The following is a 21572-nucleotide window of genomic DNA, read 5'->3' as shown; positions in this document are numbered from 1 at the left end:
AAGGACACTTCCCAGGGGGCGATCTGGACCTTTAGCATGGTGGCTCACTGGAGTTGCCTCTTTTCCCTGACTGCAGATGAAGCCTCGGTCAAGCAGGATCCTGCCTTCAGTTTCCCAGTAACCTGAGTCTAAAGGGATGGCTGTAGTCTTTGCCTTAGTTTTTAAACCCTGTTTTAATAGAGATGATCTGTGTGTGCACAGCAGTAAATTCAGGAGAGAGCTGGCTAGTCAGACAGGTGTCCTATCTGTTCCACCATTTTCTCTCACTTTTGTCCTTCTTTGAGTGTTTTGGTCCCAGGGGAAGCAGGCAATTCATGACACATTCAGCTTCCCAGAGAAGAGCTTCTTTCTGCTGTACCTGACCTATGTTATCCTCTGGCTCCTCTTAGCTTTTCCATCATCACAGAATCACAGAATCGTCTAGGTTGGAAAAGACCTTGAAGATCATCCAGTCCAAACATCAACCCAACATTAACAGTTCCCAACTACACCAGATCCCTCAGCGCTAAGTCGACCCTAGTCTTAAACACCTCCACATCATCAGCTTACTATGAGATATGATAAAGCCTCGTGATCCTTGTTGGCCCTCAGTTGTGTCTCCATTGTTTCCCCACTACAGCAGGCTTCCTCAGGTACTGAACTAGGGATCTGCATCCTTTGGTTCAATAGGATGGAGCGACTGCCTGGAGAATAACAGCAGCATTACCATATTGCCTTGTGTCGACAGAGGTGCAGCCTTTGGATTTTTACAGTAGACATAATTTCTTAGAAGCTGCTTCAAACTCAACATTGCATGTAACTTTCTTCCTCAGCAATGTCACTGCAAATTACAAATACCGTTTGTTTACGACAAAAGCTGTATTATTTCAAAGGAGCTAGTTTGTTCCCTATGTTTGTCCGAGGATGATTGGGCAGGAGAGTGGTTGCAGGAGGAACTGGGTAGAGAGACAGTTTTGGAGGGTTTGTTCCTTGGTTTAAAATTAAGCTTCTGGTGGGTTAAGAGTGAAGCAGTGAGTACGCTGTCATGTCTGGGATGCAAACTGCACTGAAGCTGAGTGGTCCTTTCAACCAGTGTCTTCTCGAGCTGATCTAGGCTCTGATCTTACACCACTGAAGGCAGTGAGAAACTTTGCCATTCAATAGAGTTTGAGCCAGGTCTAGCACTGCAGAAAATTATGCCAAATAGGTGGAGATCAGGACCTGGAGTCTAACAACTGAGTAGTAACTAGATGAGAACTTGGGACTCTGTCTGTGTGTTGTGAAACTCAGTGTTTAAGAGGAAGTAATCTGCAGCAGAAGGAGGAAAAAAACAGAAGAACCCAAAATAATTCTGCTGGTGAAAAGCACTGCCTCTTTTAAGTAGAGTTGGGGGTCACATCTGACTACAGTTGGACATCCACACAGGAGGAGGTCTTCCAGGATGGTAAGTACATTTGCCATCATCTTGAGAGTGTTGAGGGGTGATCGTGGAGAGATGAATGCACTTTGTTCATCTGAGGAACTTCAAATAGCTTCTGGGGAGGATTTTGTCTACTGAAAAGTCTCATCCTCATATTTGAAATCCCAAATCTGAAACAATTTGATGATGATGGAGAAAAGAAGTAACAAAAGTTATTTGTGGGCAGGGAGAAAGCGGCCTAATGTTATAAACAACAGTCTCCTGTGTGTACTCAGCAGGTTGGTATTAGCTTGTGATCCAGTGTGTGAAGCAACACTAAGCAGCACTTGTATTTATTGCTCTTGGATTAAATTTAGTCATTAAAATTGGCAGCTAGTAAAGCCCTGAAAGCTTAGAGGGAGCCGCAGTTAATTACTGACTAGCTGCAATATTCTTAGTAAGAATTCTGGTTGAGTCTGTAATGTTTTCTTTCTTGAAAATTAAATGGCATATTTTAGTGCAGTTCTCATGATTTCTATATAGCAGCTGGGAATCTAACCCATTACCAGTCAAAGATATCAGGAAGGATTTTGTCTGAACCAAGGGGTAGATGACTCTATTATGGCACATATGAGATCTGTTCACTTTCATATTTGAAGAGAAATGCCGCTTTTTGAAGCCATTTTGTAACTGTTGATGAAAAAGAGAACTGAAACAAGTTGTTTCTCATAAGCTCCACGCTTCTGAAGACATCACATGGCTGTAAGTGCACCTATAGCTGCAGTTCCTTACCAAAACACTGCTTGGGTTGACAAAGGTTTTGTGGGGAGCACTTCAGCTTTGCGGGGCAGAGGGGCAAGACAATACCCCTCAAGCTCTGGTTCTGTGACAAGCACTATGCGGGGCAGCTGGGGGGCTGTTTGTTACTGGATAGCCCAGCTGGCTGGGACAGCTACAGCCAAAGCAGTGAGCTGCGGAGTGTGACCTGCAACGTCACTGGGCTCTCCTGGCCTAGGCTGAGGGGCTGCTGCTGTTGTTTTTCAGCAGCCTTTCTCCTCCTCCTCCTTTAAAATCCCTTTGCCTCAGTTTCCTACCAAACTCCTTAGCTGCTTCTCTCTTGCTCTCTCCTCCTTTTGTTCCCACTAAGTTTTTTGGGTTGGTATTTCTCTCAAGGGGGGAATGATGTGTTGCTGTCACATAGCTTTCTGTGCATGGTGTGTTATATCTCCGCTCCGTGCTTGGGCTGTAAGCTCTTTGGGGTAAGACACCATGTCTTTGTACTGTGCTTAAAGCATGAACTGAGATTTCAAGGGCATGGGGACCTGACATTCACCAGGGAATGGCTTGTTGTCCTTCACTACCAGCAGCAGCCCAGTTTCTCTGAGGCTGGGAGAATGGGTGTTTACCTGCCAGCATTTATAACTATTTCTAGTGTAAAAGCCTGTATCTGAATCTGGGGGCAGCTGATAATAACAACAGGCAGACTCTGAAACAGAAACTTAGCTTTCATCTCTGCAGCTCTAGCATGCTTTTAAGCATGCTTGTTCATACGTTTTCTTCCCCCTCCATCTTTCTCATTCTCCCTTGCCTGCTCTTTCACCTTGGGTCCTCTCTTTTCACATCCCTCTCTGCATTCCCCAAGTCCCTGTTTCAGATCCACCTCCCTTGTCTCCCAAAACATTCTCCACCTCTTTGGTTCAGCCCCACTAATTCTTGTGAGTCGGGTCCCACAAGAAGCCTTTGGGGCTATGTCCATGCTGTGTCCAACTCCTGCCTGCGCCATGCGGTCACAGCATCCGTACAGAAAGGTGGAGTGGGCGGGAGCTGGACACAGCGTGGGACGTGTGTGGCCATGGGGTCTTACTGGTGTGGGAGGGCAGACACCGTGAGCCCATCCGGTTCAGGTGACAGTAGATGTGAACATATGGCAAGATGGATGGGACAAGCCTGGCAGGATCCTTCCTACCTAAAACCTGTTTGAGTGTGGCCACCCACAGAGCAACTGCGTATCTGATACCATTACAGCGTGTTTGTCTTCCAGGCTGCAAACACCCAGTGGCTCAGGGGTAGGAAGCAGTTGCTTGGGGACTGGACAGGTGATGGTATCATCTGGTAGCACCTTTTGGAATCTACCACACTCCAGGATGTGCTTCTTGCTTCTGAGCACGAAAAATGACAGCTGACTCCTATGGGGTAAATTCAGCTCTGCTGATGCAGGGATGATTCATGACCCATTGGGCATGTGTGGAGTTTTTGGTTTGACCTTTGGAGAAGGCAAAACAGCCGAGTGGCCAACTACCCCTGCCCTACTATCTGCTTTGAGATTCAGCATATTTTGGTATTTGCTTTTGTGGTTGCCTCTGTTGGTGATAACACAAGATTGGAGCAATACTGTCTGAGGAGGAAAAGACGTTAACTTACTTTCTACGGTCATGGTTGCAACAGAGAAGAGGAGTTTATATTTTGTCCTGGTCCCTGTCCACTTAACAGAGTCCCTTCTGGAAGAGATACTGGCATTGAAGACAACTCACAGGCATAGGAAGAGAGTGGGAGCCTAATACAGTCACACACAGCATGACATTGATGCTGTACACTATCACCCATGGCTTCAATGCTTAATTATTGCTTGTTGGCAAATAAGTTAGCTTGCAACAGGAAAAAAGTGAGCGTTGAAGTGGGGTAAGTTGAAGAGGCAGTGATGCAGTTGTTTACACATTAATTACTGCAGTGATTTTTGTGTGTAGACAGAACCAGGGAAAAAATGCAGGGACCTTTCTCTCCCTCTCATTTTGGAATCTTTTAATGTCATTCAAGACCAATAATACAGTGAGGATGTTGCACAGATCCCTACTTAAATCTCAGAGCGCTATATAAAGGAATGGCAGTAACCTGCATTTTTAGTCTGTAACTGGCTTTATACAAATGTTGTCATAAAGCTTCATTTTTCCCCTTGCATACATTTCTGTTTTTCAGATTGTGAAAAAAGCGTTAAAAACTTCCCTGATGTTTAATGAGTCCTCCAAGATGAAATTAAGCGTGAACAATCAAAAAGGCGTCAAAACGGTAATTATTGGGATACACTACATTTGCTTACAAGAGCTGAGATTACACTGACATTTCAGAAAAGAAATAGCAGATTAAGAAGAATGATTTTATTGCTGTTTTAGAAATCTGAGTAGGTTTTGATCCTATTTGTAAACAAGTGAGTGACAAAATCCTCATTGATTTATCCGGTAGGCTGATCAAACCTTGCCGAGAGGGAGTAGTGTGGAGCCTAATCGTGGAGCCCTGACTCAGGACAGTAAACTTTGCTCATACAAATAACCTCACTTCCACCATTAGCACAGCTTTTATGTATTTATTCAGCAAGCCTAGACATCACAGCATACACTGGACATCACAGTGTAGAGCATGGTGACAGCCAAGATGTGATTTCAAAATAGATCTCCTACCTTAGAAATATCTTCTAAACCCTATGTGATGTTTAAGTCTTACCAATGTGTCCATGGGATGAAATGCAGAACTGTTAAAAATTGGTGGGATTTTTTTTGCCCTCAGTGAGAGGGAGAACAAGCCAAAGGGCAAAAATTTAAATAGTTTAAAAATGTTTTTCTCATTCAAATCTGCCTGAAATTGATGGCAGCACTGTAGATCTTGAGAAAAGCATAGAAAATGAAAAGTAAGAATCTTTATCCACATAGAAATTGAAATAAGATACTTTCAGAGGCAACTGGTTTCTGTGTAATTTTTGTATGTTCCCTTTTGGGAGCTCACATTTATAGCTACAGCCTCATGACCACTCCCAGACTCGGTTCTCCTGCCTGGAGGTTCAAAAGCTCAAATCTGAAGTGCACATTGCCTATCACAGGGTGGTGGATGGTCCCAGCTCCCAAGAATTGCCATCAGGAGCCAGACATGATAGTTGTTGGGAGGATGGATCTGCCCTGGTGCCTGTCCTTTCCTCCTCAGTTATAGGGCAACGTATAGAGCCCAGTGCTATACATTTCAGTATGCGAGTGGCTGGACTCCAGATCTGGATATACCAGGTGGCCAGGCTATTTTTTTGTTTTCATCTATGTTCAGGAAAAGAAAGGAAGTACATAAAAAGAGAAATGAAGCTAACTCATCACACTAGAATGACAAGGAAATACTGTTCATTTGCCATGTGGATTTGTGTAGTTTCACTTGAGTGAGGTTTAAGTTAGAAGACAAAACCAGACCATGTTCAGAAACCACAAAATGTCCTTATTCTTCTGACATTTTCGGTCTTGTTTTTTCTCCCCAACTTCATGAACTTTATGGTAGTGCTGGGCTTGATCCCACAGCTAATCTTCTGTTACAGATTTCCTTGTTTTGATGTTGGTAGAAATTTTGTTGAACACCTATTTCTCTTGTACTAAAATTAAGCTAATAAATGTCGAATCATAGAATGGTTTGAGTTGGAATGCACCTTAAAGATCATCTAGTTCCAACCCCCCTGCCATGGGCAGGGACACCTTCCACTAGCCCAGGTTCCTCAAAGCCCCGTCCAACCTGGCCTTGAACACTGCCAGGGAGGGGGCAGCCACAGCCTCTCTGTGACCCCCCTCCAGGTTCTGGACATCTATTGCCAGCACTGACATTAAGCTGGTAGGAGTGGGATAGATTGAGGTTCCTCTCCCCTGGCAACTTTAGTTTAAAGCCCTCTTCACCAGCTTGGCAAGTCGATGACTGAAGATGCTTTTCCTCTTCTCTGACTCCATCAGCCCCCAGTAGAACAGGTTTCTCAAAGCGAGTCCCATGGTCTAAGCAGCCAAACCCCTGGCTGTGGCACCACTCCTGTAACCAATTGTTGATTTGCCAGATTCAACTCGCCCTTTCAAACCCCTTCCCTTTGACTGGGAGAACTGATGAAAAACCTAACTGTGCTCCAAAGTCCCTTACTGCCGCTCCCAGGGCTCTGTAACCCTTCCTGATACTCCTCAGACTGCTTCTGGTTGTATCATTGGTGCCCATGTGAAACAACAGCAGCAGATAATAGTCAGGGGACTGCATGAGGCTCAGCAATCTCTCAGTGACATCCCTGATATGAGCCCCCGGTAAGCAGCACAGCTCTCGAGAGTGCGCCAGGTCGGCAGACGGTGCCCCCGCACCTCTCAGAAGAGTCACCTACCGCTGTCACCCGTCGCCTTCTCTTCATTGTGCTGGTTGTTATATGGGGAGCAGACTGGGCTGCCTTCCTCAGCTTCAGCATCTCTCCTGATGTGATGGGTCTTTTCTCTTCAGTCTGCAGAGCGGTGAAGTGGTTCTGCGAGGGCACCTCAGGCTTCAGGGGAAATCTCTTCCTCCTGCAGGTCCTTGCCGTTGCAAGCTTCCATTCTTTTGCATTATTGGGCTCCCTCCCTTCTGTGTGTGCAGGTGGGGGAGTTTCTGGCTGTTTGGCTGTGGGTTGTGGGTCCACTGCATACTGCACTTGGAACCAGCTATCTAACTCCTTCTCAGCCTCCCTGATACTACACAGCCTTCTCACTGCCTCCTGCAGCTCATCATCACTAATGGTCATAACTTATGATCTAAACTAATCATAAGGTTTGGGAAAAAGCAGGGTTTTGTTATGTTGGCACAGGAAAAATTAAACCAAAACTAAAATCATGGTCCTCACATAAACCAACCGCTATGTGGCTTGTGATCCTCACTTTCAGTGGTGTATCTAAGAATACTGTCTGCCCATAGCTGAAAGCAAAATTACTATTCAAAGAGTGTGATTTACTCACCTCCAATAGGTAGTCATTCATCAGCTGGTGTATTGGTGACTTGGTGATCACTTAAATGTTCTCCTATTTGGATTCTGTTCTAGTTTCAAATCTTAGGGGCAATTTTGATACTTGGTCTTGTCCTGATGGCTGTTTACTTCATGAGAGTGGACAGTATGGTTGATCCTAAAGGAGAAGAAGCAGTTGCCAGCATTTACAAAGAGTTGGAGGAGGAAGAAGGACTCTACAGAGATCTCCCGGCAACCACAATAATTGAGGAGGACACCAATAGATCCAATGACTCGTGCAGGTAAACCAGGCCCAACATCCAGCCCCAGGGGGTTACTTTTCTCCTCGTCTTTAGGATGGTAAAATGAAAAGCTCAGAATGGCTACTGAGAAGCTATTCTGCTGGATTTGGGAGAGTAATGTATGATACATGCTTGGCTATAAAAAATGGGGATAGAGAGTACTCCCAGCTTTTTGTCCAGCTCAGCTTGTTTACTTTTGAGGTTGAAGTGCAAAATGGCCAACTGTATGGCCTGACAGGTGCTTGGTTTCCTGCTTGGGTCACAGTCACTTGCTTCACAATATACAATTGCCATTGCAGCTTTGAACTTGTGGAAAATGTTCCTTATGACTTACCTTTTGAGATAAATAGCACTGCAGCCAAACCCTTGTACCAAGCCTGGATGAAACTCCTTGATCTAGCCCAGGAAAGAATTCATGTGGCTTCTTACTATTGGTCTCTTACTGGGAAGGATATCAACGTCAATGATTCATCTTCCAAGCAGGTAGGAGAAAATCAATGACAAGGACATCTATGGTTGTATGCCTCATGTACACATGACACATGACAGATTGACTGTGTGGTCTGTCTCCCAGAGACATTGCTTGACTCTTCCTGCAAATCCAGAGAGGGTTTCCATGCTGATCTGAAGCAGCACACCAACTTTCCTCCTCCAGTCAAGTTAGACTCCACCTGGGCTCTGCCCATGTCTCTGAATATTTCTATGCTATGTTTTAAGAGCAACCAGAGGTCAGCCTCAAAACCACACTCACTTACTCTGCAGATGGTCAGCCTGTGGTAGGGGCAGCCAGTGGCATGGCTGAAGAGCCTACAGGATCCCATATACACAAGTGAACATGCCAGTTCCCACTGGCTAGCTGGAAGTGCCAGGAAGCAAAGTCTGTTGGAATTCTGACTGCTTCAGAGGCTGCTTCTCCCCCATGTACAGACACAGCATCTGCATTCACCTGTTTTGCAGGTGTCCCTGAACCATGCCATTTGACAGCAGCTTAAGACATTCATTCTCCTTTGCAGGGCTGTCCTCCTGGGTACCCTGTGCAGCCAGGCTTCCTGCGGGGCCTCTCTGGCTCCACCACCAAAAGTAAATGACAGAGGCCACGGCACAGGCTCACCTTGCAACCGTCCATCATGTTTAATTGTCCCTTGGCTCTCTCGGCCTGTGGCAGCTGGCAACCTCCCAGGCAATCCTGAGCAGGGTCTGGGGGACTGTTCTGAAAAGTAGAAGGGACAAGGCCACCCTATGTCAGGCAGGTATGAAGTTTAGTCATGTATCAGGAATTGTGCCATTTGCTGTTAGACCAGATGCTGGCCTGTTTAGTACAGTGGGCCGAGCCTCTGCCTCCCTCCTGGCACACCTTCCTCATTGTCCTCATGGGCTTTTGGGAACTTCTCTCCTTGTATTCCTCCCCAGGTGCTTCTGGTGTTGTAAGATGACTCATTTCCTCCATGTGAGAAGAAGTAAAAGTGACAGATGTAAGGCTGAGCCCTGTCTCTGCTAGACAGCTCAGAGTAGGACAGTCTCTGTTACTTTTATCCTCAGGGTGAAATGACACAGCATATCTATGAAGCATCAGCATCCAGCAGTTGATCTTCACTGGGGCATTCACCTCTGAAGTCTGGGATGTTTGTGGTTGTACTTTTAAACCTTATATCTAATAGCATTACATGATAGAAAATAAACTTTAATTCATACATTGGATCAGAATCTTTCTTCTCTTTTTTCTCTACTTGAAACACTCCTGAAATAGGTGAAATTTCTGACCTTCCTGGTGTTGGGGTTCTTCAAAGGAAGAATCCATTAGTAATATTGTACTTGCATATATCTTACTAAATGTTCTACAACAAAATATAAAAAATAACAATGTACCATGCAGGGTGAAGATATTCTGAAGAGGTTTGAGAGATTACTCGCAGAGAATGTCTCTGTGTATGTTGCAGCAAGTATGCCAACTTTGGCTACAAATTCAACTGACCTTGAGCTTTTAGAGGAAAAAGGTAATTATCTCACTTCAGTGATGCACTCAGAACTTCAGCAGTGCAAAAAGACATCTTAGAGAAACTGGTCTCCAAGGCCTATTCTGACGTGGTGCTTGCATGGGTTCACAGGACAAGAACTACATATTCACTAGTTCATGATTTCTGTGTATGTTGTCATGCCCTTAAAAATTTTTCTGAATGTTCACGTTTTGTATATTTTTGCAAGTTACTGTATTCCCAGGAATGACTGGTTGTGAATTTCAGTAGGTATTACTGGCTGCACGTATTGGACATCCAGACATATTCTGGATGTCAGTGGAGCAGTATAGATTACCATCTCAATGCTGTATCTAAACTTTTTCCCCCTCATCATCTTTCTTCAGGGGCTCATGTAAAAAAGGTTGATTTCGGACATTTGACAGGAGGAGTGTTGCATAGCAAATTCTGGATTGTAGACATGAAACACATATATATTGGTAGCGCAAATATGGACTGGAGATCTTTATCTCAGGTAAGCTCTGCTGCTGCATATTCAAAAATCCAGAGGCAATTTCATGTTCTAGCACATAACAGAGAAAAATCATAATGATGTATTATATTGTCTGAGTGGGAGAAATGGCAAAGAAACCCCTGGAGGTGGCTCTTTCTGGGGCTGTGACACAGCTTTCTCTCCTTGCAGGTGAAAGAGTTTGGTGCTGTGATACACAACTGCAGCTGCTTGGCAAAAGACCTCTGGAAAACGTTTACTACTTACTGGGATCTTGGACACGCTAATGCTACCATCCCATTCCCTTGGCCTCATAATTATTCTACCCACATTAACAAACATCAGCCTCTGGAAGTAGAATTTAATGGAATCTTAACAAAAGCCTATTTTTCTGTAAGTATGTTTTAAAATAACATGATAGATCATAAACTATGTCTAAGCATTGGCAAGAAAGATTTCTTAGGTGGTACTCAGTTACCTGTGTTTCAGTTGGATAATAATTCAACAGGTTTCTCTGGAACTACTCAAGGAATAAGGGTTGACCCAGCTTCGGCTGCCAGGTAGCATGGCCAGAACAGGGTGCACGTTTGCTTTAATCACCTGTGGGCTCAATATATCAATAAGTATCTGACCCATGAAGACACGGAAAGCACGAGGAATGATAGTGGTCCACCTCAAGTGCTTTGTGCTATTGTAATGAAAACTGAACAAATCTGAATACAAATGAATCTCAGTCTGACAGAAAAAAGGATGAAATCACTGACCTGTGTGTTTTCTTCTTTACAGGCTTCTCCTCCAGCATTTTGTCCAGAAGGTCGCACCCATGACCTCTTTGCTATAATCAGTATTATCAGTGAGGCACAGAAATTTGTCTATGTTTCTGTTATGGAATATTTCCCTACCAGCCGTTTTCTTCATCCAGAAAGGTACAATTTTAATCCTGAGCAAATCAGTTGACTGCACTACTTAAAGGAAAAATATACTATTCCCCCCTTCTGCAAAGAAAATATTCAGAGAGAACTGAGGCTTTGCTCTGCACTCATGACTGCCTTGTGGACTGAGCAAACACTGATGCTACAGGAAGGATGGTATCCAATGCTACCCATGTGCTTCGCTAGCCTTTTAAAGCAGCCTCTTGCGTTCTTCACAGAGCAAGAAACTGAAGTGCCAGACTAGGGACAGTCAGGTACAGCTCCCTTCAAAATACAACAGAGCAGCTTTATGGATAGAGAGAAGAATGGGAACAGCAGAAATATATCTGACATCAGACTTTTCAGAGAAAATATTCATAGAATCATAGGGTGGTTTGGGTTGGAAAGGACCTTAAATACCATCTAGTCCCAACCCCCCTGCCATGGGCAGGGACACCTTCCACTAGCCCAGGTTGCCCAAAGCCCCATCCAACCTGGCCTTGAACACTCCCAGGGAGGGGACAGCCACAGCTTCTCTGGGCAACCTGTGCCAGGGCCTCACCACCCTCACAGGGAAGAATTTCTTCCTTATATCTAATCTAAATCTGCCCTCTGTCAGTTTAAAGCCATTACCCATCCTATCACTACACTCCCTGATAAAGAGCCCCTCACCATCTTTTCTGTAGCCCCCTTCAGGTACTGGAAAGCCCCTACAAGGTCTCCCTGAAGCCTTCTCCTCTCCAGGCTGAACAACCCCAACTCTCTCAGCCTGTCCTCACAGGGGAGGTGCTCCAGCCCCCTGATCATCTTCGTGGCCTCCTCTGGACCCGCTCAAGCAGGTCTATGTGTTTCTTATAGTGGAGGCCCCAGAGCTGGACACAGCACTGCAGGTGGGGTCTCATGAGAGTGGAGTAGAGGGGGAGAATCACCCTCCACACAATTCTCTTCGTGCAGCCCAGGACACAGTTGGCTTTCTGGGCTGTGAACACATATTGCTGGTTCACAGTAAGTTTTCCATCCACTAATTCCCCAAGTCCTTCTCCTCAGGGCTGTTATCAATCCCCTCATCACCCAGCCTGTATTTGTTCTTTTGCTTTTTGCTTTCCTCTTCTGCTTCTGTTTCTTTCTGTTCTTTACATCTGAAGACTCTTCCTTCTGGCTCTACTGCCTGTTTGCCATACTTGACCCATAGTTTAGAGGATGATTCTTAACTGTCCTTGTCAAGATCTGCAATGATAGCTTGAACAGTTTCTAAAAGAAACTTCTGGGCTTTTATTATCCTTTTTTTATCATCCATCTAAGGACATGCAAATTCCTGAAGCGTGCTGGATGCATGCAGCATCAGCTCTCAAAGAGATGGTGGTAGTGCTGATCTGGAGTGAACAAATTGTGTGTGGTGGACCACTGCCATGGCTCCAGTGGGCTGCCCAAGGTCACAGCAGAATTATGCAGACTCTGCACATCAACTCAAATCTGAGTAACACAGAAAGTTAGTCAGTCATGGGGAAACTGCTAAGACTCCAAATCCTCTTAGATATGCTGGAATTAAGATGTTTACATGCAACCAAGTGCTCTGAGTATTATCTGCTTATAACATTTCTGAGTTTTCCAATCATCTAAATAATCTGACTGAGAAAGAAGTTCAGGAAAAATAATTATGTACAACATGGCTTGGAAAGAGTAGGGTGAGCTCTAGGTTGCCATTTAGCCAGAATTATGCTGTGCATCATGTCCTGTGGCATGACTGTGTAAAGCCTCTGTTGTTCAGCTGGGCATGTGTTTGTTAGCAGGAAGAATGTAGGATAATAGATAGACACAGCTAATTCCACTGTCCTTGAAACAAATTGTCAAAGACTAGCTTCCAGTTTGAGGATATTTTTTATAAATCAAAGAGCTTAGAGGATTTTCAGTTTCTATGTTTTATGGTTGAATCTCTGGGTTTCTCATCTCCTGCTTTTAGCTAAGAACAGGTTTACAGAAGGCTATTTTCCCCTTAGGAATGAGTGTGTTAATACTCCTCATTCTTCATCTGAAGCCTTAATCCACCATTTGTGACAACTAGGGCCTGATCAGATGCAAACAAGAGTTTGAAAGGCCTAGGGAAAGTGGCATGGGGCCTCGGGCTATCTCCACAGCAACCAGCTGTAGTGCAATGAATTGAGGCTGATTAGTTCAGGTTAGGTTCCTCCAGCAGCTGAGGCAGAGGGAACAAAGCTGCTGTCTTAATGCCTAAGTGTTAATCAACTAGAAACTGATATATTTAAAAAATGGAAACTGTTCAAAACCAGCATTTCTAAATAGCATGTTTTTTAAGGTTTTTTAGGATTTACAAGTCAGCCTGAGTCTGAAAGCACATGGCTGGTCTGTTGATCACGATAGAACAATGTGTGTGGGAGGATTAGAGAATTCAGTCCTTTGTACATAAGACCAAAAGGAGTAAGTTAGGCAAATGAATTCACCATTGCTCATGGGACTGTGAGCGAGTGTCAGACCTTTCTCTGTATCAGTCCTCCAATCTGTACTAAAGATGCTTATCTTCTTCCGTGCAGCACTCGTTAGGATCTACAGAATGAAAATGCTACATGGGCTTCTGGAGTTACTAGTCCTGGGATGTACATTGTCCAGCTCTTATGGCTGTGTAGCTGGGTGAAGGATTTAAAAAATTTTCCCCAATGCTGCTGCCAACACAAGTGTCAGGAAAATGGGCAGCCCCGTGTTCACAAGAGCACAGCTGTGTTTGTCACCTCGGGGGCACACGGCAGACTAAAGAGGGCAAGGAAAGATGGAGAGGGATAGAGCCTGTCCATTCTGGCTGATGGCACAGGACCACTGCGGACACTAGAAACAGCCTCCAGGATCCCAAAACGGCTCTATTCTGCAAAATGCTTCTTAAGCTTTCCTCTGGGCTTTGTCCTTTTTACTTCGTGCTGTATGATCTGGATTTACATTGAAGTTGTTATTGCTATTTTTAATTTCCTGAGGAAATGAGCATGATGGCACCATGCTGTATGTGTATCTGTGTACATGCATTTTACTGAGCTTTAAACTTTTTAATCAATTTCAACCCGATTTGGCAGAGACTGGAGGTCTCAAAACACACTCTGAAAAGAACTGGCTGGGTAGAAAGCAGAAATCTTATTTATATCTCCAGTGAAGGCACAAGTGCTCCTCTTACTAGACATTCAAGATTCCACCTGTGCATGGCATCACTTGTATTCTCAGTTTATTGTCATAGTTTTCTACTGAACAGTTTCAAAAATACCCCTTTTTCCACCCACCTACTTTTCTCTAGATACTGGCCAGCCATTGACAATGCTCTGAGACGTGCAGCTTTCAACTACAGAGTACAAATCCGGCTTCTGGTCAGCTGCTGGACCCACTCTGACCCAGCCATGCTCTACTATCTGAGGTCCCTGCGTGCTCTCAACAACCCACATGCCCACATCAGTGTCGACGTGGTATGCTAAGAAACCTGATTTTAGGAAGACAACTTGAGGATATGGGCCCCACACTGATCTTTGAGTCTAAGATCCCAGTTGTGTGTGCAAGTATCAGGTTTTAGAGAAGAAGATTGTCCATTGTTGCAGCAACTGTTTTGGGTCCTTGAGAAAATAAAGCCCAAGAGATAATCTTTGAGGTAGCAGCTATTGCAAGCAAGTAGTGACATCAAGGGATGTGCCTGGCTGCAGCACTTGCAACATTATCCAGGCAGTCACTTTTGCTGAGCACCGTGACAGTAACAGTTTACATGACAACTTAGTGCTCTTCTCATAGACCTTTTCCTATATGAAGAATCTTAAATGGGTCTAATTACTATCAGTTTTTTACAACTGAGAGCCTATACAAATGGACCCATTTTTGAACACTACGTATTACACACAGGCCATAGGCACTAGGCTGGAATGCACAAAGTGGAGTGGGGATAGTGTGGAAGCTCCCAACATGATGCAGTTACCATAACAGAGGGAAGTCACAGAAGTAAGGAGGAATGTTTTTTACCAAAAAAAAGGGAACAGAAATGTAGATTTTAGTGGAAGTTAACACAAAAAGTTAGGCATTATTGTTGCCTGCAGTACCCATGGTGTCTGTGATCAGCCCATTCTAGCACAAAATAAGAGCAGCAATCAGTGGTAAATGCAGATCTATTAAACAGCTGCCTAAAACTGCATTTAATTGTCTGCCCTGTAATGATAATAGCTGTGCCACTAATGGAACATTGTGAAGCAAACATTATCCTTATCTGATCTCAATTGCTTAACCAATTTTATGTATAGTGGAAGTACTATTTATTAGTTTTCTTGGATAAGAATACAATCTCTTTTATGGTACATTTAATAACAGTGTATGGAATATTCTCTTCTGTTCTTTCTGTACTATTCTATTCTTTGGAAATATAGATAATCTGCATTGTCCAATTATTCAGTCTGTTCCTCACTCTGGTATTTCTATTTATGTTTTTAATTTCTCTCCCTCCAGAAACTCTTCATTGTTCCAGTTCTGAATCACACAAATATTCCTCATGGGAGAGTGAATCACAACAAATATATGGTCACAGATAAAGTAGCCTATATTGGTATGTATTCCATTATTCCAAACACTTACGGTATCTTCAGATCTATGGGACTGAGACTGAGATAGGATGGGCTGCAATATCAAAAAAGACCTCATTTTGCCATGTAAGGCAGATAAACATATCAAAGTATATGGCTTTATCAGAATGTCTGCCCTGGGTAAAGAAGTGGGGATGTAAAAGGGAGACAATAATGTAGGTCAAGTTCAGTAAGAAAGAGATTATTTCATATGATTGTGAACCATTAAGAACAGAGCATGACAAGTCTGAGTGCACAGCCTGTGACAAGCACAGCAGGAATTTCACAGACTGTGTGCTCAGAATGATGCAGTGATAGCTGATGCTCTAGTATATAACGTTATTGTGCTTTAATAAAAATAAATTGCTGGGAGGAATTAATTCCACGCACTGTTTATTGAACAGAACTCTAGGAAAGGAAATGAGAAAACAGTAATGTCAATCGCTGCTCAGTTCCTGAAAGTCAGGATGGTGCTTATTTTTCACTCTTTATTAGGATCCCTCAAAAAAGGGAATGTGAAAGGGCTCTGTCATTTCAGTCAGCTCATCCTCCAAACAATGCAAAACAGCAAGTAGCCCAGTCTTCCAATGGGCTGAGGACTTGCAGCTCCAATTGCCTTTAGTACAACTTGTTTCTTACTGAGTTGTCTTTTGAAGACAAATATGCAGATAATTTGGTTTCATGCCTAAGCACCTTCTGGAGCTGACAGTAGACTTTCCTGGCTAAGGTGAACACCAAGAGAAGTGCTAAGTGATAAAATGTGTGGTTTTTCACAGTGTCTGATTTTCTGAATTGTGGTAGCTTTGGAGAGAGCCTGGACAATGTCTACAGCTGGATTCACAGCTTTGTCTGGTTTAAAAGCTGGCTTTGCCTACTGAGCTCAGAACAGCTCCCGAGGATTCATTGATCAAGGGTGCAGTTTCTCCTCGTTTTCCTTTAACAAGTAAAGATAATTAAGGCCATTAAGGATTTTTTTCTTTAAACACAGAAACCCATACGAACAATGGCTTTTACCCCTCTTCATAACCTAATGTTGCACTCTATTCCCATGTTTATAATGAGTAGATTTGTGCATCTCTGTCACAGGCTGTAAGGAATCACAAGGTTATGAAGCTTCAGGGTTGCAGTTAATACTGACTTTCCGAAACCTGAGGCCTGTAATAGGAAGGGGGTGACCTGATTTTTGCTGCTCCGTTGGTCCTAATGAGATTTGCAGTTGTACAGCAAATTAACGAAGCCAGGCAATGTGGACTTAACAAGTATGGAGATCAAACAGAATACTGGGAAATGAATGTTTTCTAATTAGCTACTTTTCCATTGCATAGGGACTTCCAATTGGTCAGAAGATTACTTCATTAATACAGCTGGCGTGGGTCTAATTATCAAACAGAATTCAACCAATCAGCAAAGAAGACAACTGCCTATCCAGGAACAATTAAAAAACCTTTTTGAGCGAGACTGGAATTCCAAATATGCAGTGAATCTGGAAGATGTGCAGGGACAGAAAGACTGTAACTGGAGAGGCAGACTCTGAAGTGAATTGAAATAGACATTTAAAATAGAAACAAAAAATACATTTGAATCTTGTTCTCCATGTAAAACAAGGAGTTTTCTTCTTCATGTCTTTGTCAGAGAAATCGCTTCCTCGCGGTGTCCACATTGTTTGATGACGCGAGAACTTTTCATGGCTGACTACCTGCAAAACCATCAGTCAGTGTGTGACACTTCCTTTTTTGTGTGATTACCTCATCCCAGTTAATGACACGCATCCAATGTTATGTGACAAGCTGTCTGATATTAAAGAAAACAGGGAAGATACAACCAGATCTTAATACATCAGAGATGCAGATCATCGTTGCTGTGCTATTTTATCTTAGGAAGCTATGTATTTCAACCTTAATGTTCCATTAACAGTGTTTGCTTGCATGTGTTTAAGCATATTTTTAATAAACTCCTGGCCACTTTAAGATTTGAGCCATGTAAGTAATCACCTATAATAGTGAGGGCAGATTTTTAAAATAATATAGGAATTAGAGGTACAGGGAAATACCTGTATTTAAGTGTTGAGGCTAGTTACCAGAGTTAAATGCCTGGGATTTAAATCTTGGGGCCAGCTCTCAGCTCAGCTGCCCTGGATCTCTGAGTGTCTGGGGATATTTGGATGTCTGTGCGTTGGCCTCATGCAGCAAATAGGATGGGGGGAGCAGGGCAAAGCTGCTGCATGACTGCTGGTGTGGCAAAGGCATCTCACCTGCACTGTGGGCAGTGCTTGGAGAGCTTCCTTGCTCCTTTAGGGCTGTCCTTGTGCTGGTCCTGACCAGCGTTCTGTTTCTGGCCTGCCTTTTCTTCTGCAATCACGCAGTGACCACAACCCTGAGCCATCTGGTGCCTTATGACTTTATCTGCCCCTGCGTAGTGGCTCTGTTCTGGGTGACTCTCAGAATTGACAGAAAAGGAAAGCAAGGCACGTGCTCCAGCCACGGAGCGGTGTGAGTGACACTGGGCTGGAGCTCCGTGAACCTCCCCAGAGCTGTGCACGTTTGCCTGACATTGGAAATGAAGCTGCAAAGTGAACTTTTTGCTCTGAGACTGATGCACCACAGAGGTGAGAGAACGTGGCTCCACAGAAGGGTCAGGCAAACCTCTTGTCCTGGCACCCTGTCTCTGAGCTCTGAAAGTGCTGTGGACCGCTCCAGCCCCGAAAGGCATGTGGCAGCTCATGGCTTCATTCCCATCCTGGCAGGGCCTCATTCAGTTGCCTTTTGGCTCTGAGGCTGTCTCTCTTGACACAGACACAGCACTGGGTTGCAGGAGTACAGGCTTGCCCCTCAAGGTGCAACCTCCCCATCCTCCAGAGGAAGCGTTTTGGTGCTTTTGAATCCCTGCCCTGTGCTGAGAATGACAAAGGGACGTGCTGTGATGGTCTGTCTGTGGACTGGTTTATATCTTTGTGAATACACACAAACCCCCACACAAATAAGACCCTTTCCCCATGTCTTTTGGAGATGTTCCCAACAAATTTTGCATTTTTTGGTTTCCAGGGTGCTCCTTAGCTGTCTTTTCCAGACCCTTCCAAGAGTCCTTGGATTGTTTTATTCATCATTACAAATCAATGCTTGTTGTTATTAAGGCAGATTTTTCTACATGTAGTTGCATTTACAGGTGAGTAAACTGACATTTTGTGAGTATTCACATAAGTGCAAATATATTGAGGAAGATGCAGGTGCTTTTAGCACTCTCCTCCCCTATTTCCTTTCTAAAAGCTGCTTAATGTTTTGAGATTTCCATTCATTAATTAAAATTTCTGGCAAAGTAGAACCTCCCCAGCTGGTTTTCACTAGCTCCATTTCACAGGTTTATTATCCTGTACCAACAAATGTAATCTGACCATGTGCTGTATTAATACTTGCATGCAAGAACGACATTGGACAGATTTTTTCCCAGTGCAGTGAGCACAGGTGAATGGTGGATCAGTTGGAAAATCTTTCTGAGAAGTTACATCTTTAACCAGCAAAACTATTTTCTGTAGTGGAGGGCACTCCTCTAGATGGCACTCGAAGCTCTGTTTTCACTGTTTTTTGAGGAGGTTTTTGAGCCTCGATCTGTCAGTGCTGGATAAATTGTTCAGTGGGGCAGTTTCTGGGCAAGCTGGGAGACTTGTCTTCTGGTAATATAAGACTCGCGTGGGGTAAGGTTCATATAGAGGAAAATTGATGTTTATGGGAGTGCTCTTTTATTTTCTTTACCAGCATCATGTGCGTTGTTTTTCCGCCACATATAAAGGAGGTGTTTACAATTAAGACAATGAACTGGATCTAAGAGGAATTTGAGTTTATCTCCCTGGTTTCTTGTGAGACTTTTAGGCCCTTTCATAGCTTGATTCTAATTTACTTGTTCTCTATTACAAAGGTAGAATAGCGTGTAAATTATTACCAGACTTTGAGTCTCTTAGCACTTTTCCATTTATGAAACAGGGTTAATAATAGCCCTTATCCACCCACCTGTTGCTTGTCTCTTTCATTTAGGTTGTGATTTCTTCAAGCTAAGGACTGTACTAAATGTAAGCTGGGCCCTCTAGTAGTATTCATTAGCATCTATTTATTATCCTCGGATAGATTCTCTAGCTTTATTTCAGGCAGTTTAGATTTGTCTTGGTATTCATTTATTCATGTCTAGAAAAAATTGCTGGTTTGGATCTTGAGCATGCAGACTGTCCTCTGATCAGCTCATCTCATGTACCTGTGTTATGATGGAGTACAACTTAAGTGAACCAGCCCTAGTTTGCCTGTATGGCTTTCATGCAGAACTGCTGCACTGCCCTCTCAGCAGTTTCATTTCTGAGACCGCTTGGTTCTGAGACCGCTGCAGTGCTGGCAGCAGTGCAGATGACAGCAAGACAGAACCCAGATGGCTCCATAGGTTTGAGTTCTGACAGGACTACCAAGTGACCTGGCTTCATACATTAGACACCAGTTTGTTCCAAAAGCTTTAGTATTATTTGTTTTCAATTTCTTCCCCCTGTTACCCAAGAATTTTCCTTTCCCAGTTGTTCCAGATAAATCATACCCTTGTTGCTTTCATCCAGGTACCTAGAAAATTTTTCACCTGCTATATCAATGTACACTTAATTTTTTGACAGTCATAAATATCTCCATAATCCTTGGAAGATAGCTCTTCTGTCATGGGCACTGACTCACAGACCTCTGCGCTCTGCAGCTTCCTGAGGATGGAAAGTGGAGAGGGAGGTGCTGGTGTCTTCTTCCTCTTCTCCCTGGTATACAGTGATAGGACACGGGACATGGTTCAAAGCTGTATCACGGGAGGTTCAGACGATGCTAGGAAACATTTCTTTACTGAGAGAGTGATCAAACACTGCAACAGGCTTCCTAGAGGGGTGGTCGGTGCCCCAAGCCTGTCAGTGTTTAAGAGGCATTCGGACAACGCCCTTAATACCATGCTTTAACTTTTGGTCAGCCCTGAAGTGATCACACTGTTGGACTAGATGACAGTGGAAGGTCCTTTCCAATTGAACTATTCTATTCTAGTCGAGTCTAGTCTAGTCTATTCTTCTTCATATGTATTATCATTCAGGATTATTTTTGGCTGTCTTGCCTTTAGGATATATCAGAAGTCCTGCTTCAAATAGAACAACAAAATAATCAACCAATAGACATGTATTCATGTCTTAACAATGCAAGAAATTACCGAGCTGGGAGTGTCTTTAATGCATTTATACCTTCTTTTGCATGTCAGATCACAGTTGTATGTTTGTTTGGCTGGAGACTGTACATAGATGTTTAGCTGAACAGTCCACTTTTTCAGATGTTAAAAAATAAGTCAAGAAAACCACAGTTAAAAGAACAATCTGAGCATCTCAAGTATACAAGTGGGGTCAGAATCAGCCCGTTCACAAAATGTCTATGTTCTGCAGGTTTCTGTCTGTGCTTCTTGCACATTTTGATCTCTGGGTAATACCTTGTTAACCTGCTTGTTTTTTCACTAACATTCACCTTTCCCAAAGCTGACAGTAGCCTCTTTGAAGGAAGATTTTATTGCTGCTTCTTTTCTGTACTACTCTTCCCTTAACTAAATTAATCTTTTAAAAACATCATAGTGGTTATTGCTCTGTGGTCATTGCTGTCAGATCTCAATTTTAATTGTCTTGATTCTGTCACCTTTGAAACAGACTCCTACATGCAGTACTGTCTAGGTGGACTCTTATTTGTGGGTCTAAGTAAATGGATGCTACCTTGAGAAACATTTTATGTGAAGGCTGCTTTGCAGGCAGATAAGAGCTGCTGTTAGAATGAGATGTCCTTTATTACATACATCGCCTTTTTCTGGACTTAATTTTTCTGTTTTGATCACAATGTTTTCCGCAGTCCTGGTATATGTTGTTACTGTCTGATGTGGTAATTTTGGATCTATCATCTATAAATGAAACATGTCTAACACTTATGTGAACAGTCTCGTCATAGAGAATTAGAGTTCTCTTTAGAATAACTGCTAGCAGTTCTCTTTAGAATATTTAAGCCTACTACAAAGATATAGAAATGAAGAACATCTCAACCTACAGATGATTAGACAACCAAGTACACTCAGTTCCTTTACAACTCAGTTTCTAAATGTTTTGCTGTGTCTACTTTCCCTGTACAAAGTAGAACACAAAGAAAGGAAATACAGGTTGAG

At 43.4% G+C, this 21572-nt stretch overlaps 1 protein-coding gene across 1 annotated transcript; it reads left to right on the top strand.

Moving 5' to 3' along the window:
- The first annotated feature begins 1336 nt into the window (after positions 1-1336).
- PLD4 (phospholipase D family member 4) lies at positions 1337-17350 on the top strand. Its single transcript, XM_074820994.1, has 11 exons — positions 1337-1423; positions 4352-4441; positions 7215-7420; positions 7720-7903; positions 9294-9414; positions 9780-9907; positions 10076-10276; positions 10670-10809; positions 14087-14252; positions 15271-15367; positions 16709-17350. The coding sequence occupies exons 1-11, from the start codon at positions 1421-1423 to the stop codon at positions 16915-16917; spliced, it is 1545 nt and encodes a 514-aa protein (XP_074677095.1). The 5' UTR covers positions 1337-1420; the 3' UTR covers positions 16918-17350.
- The last annotated feature ends 4222 nt before the right edge of the window (positions 17351-21572 follow it).

Source organism: Strix aluco, chromosome 4, assembly GCF_031877795.1.
Source record: "Strix aluco isolate bStrAlu1 chromosome 4, bStrAlu1.hap1, whole genome shotgun sequence".
Lineage (NCBI taxonomy): Eukaryota > Metazoa > Chordata > Aves > Strigiformes > Strigidae > Strix > Strix aluco.
The sequence above is the reverse complement of the archived record's forward strand: the minus strand, read 5'-3'. Positions and strand labels throughout refer to the sequence as shown.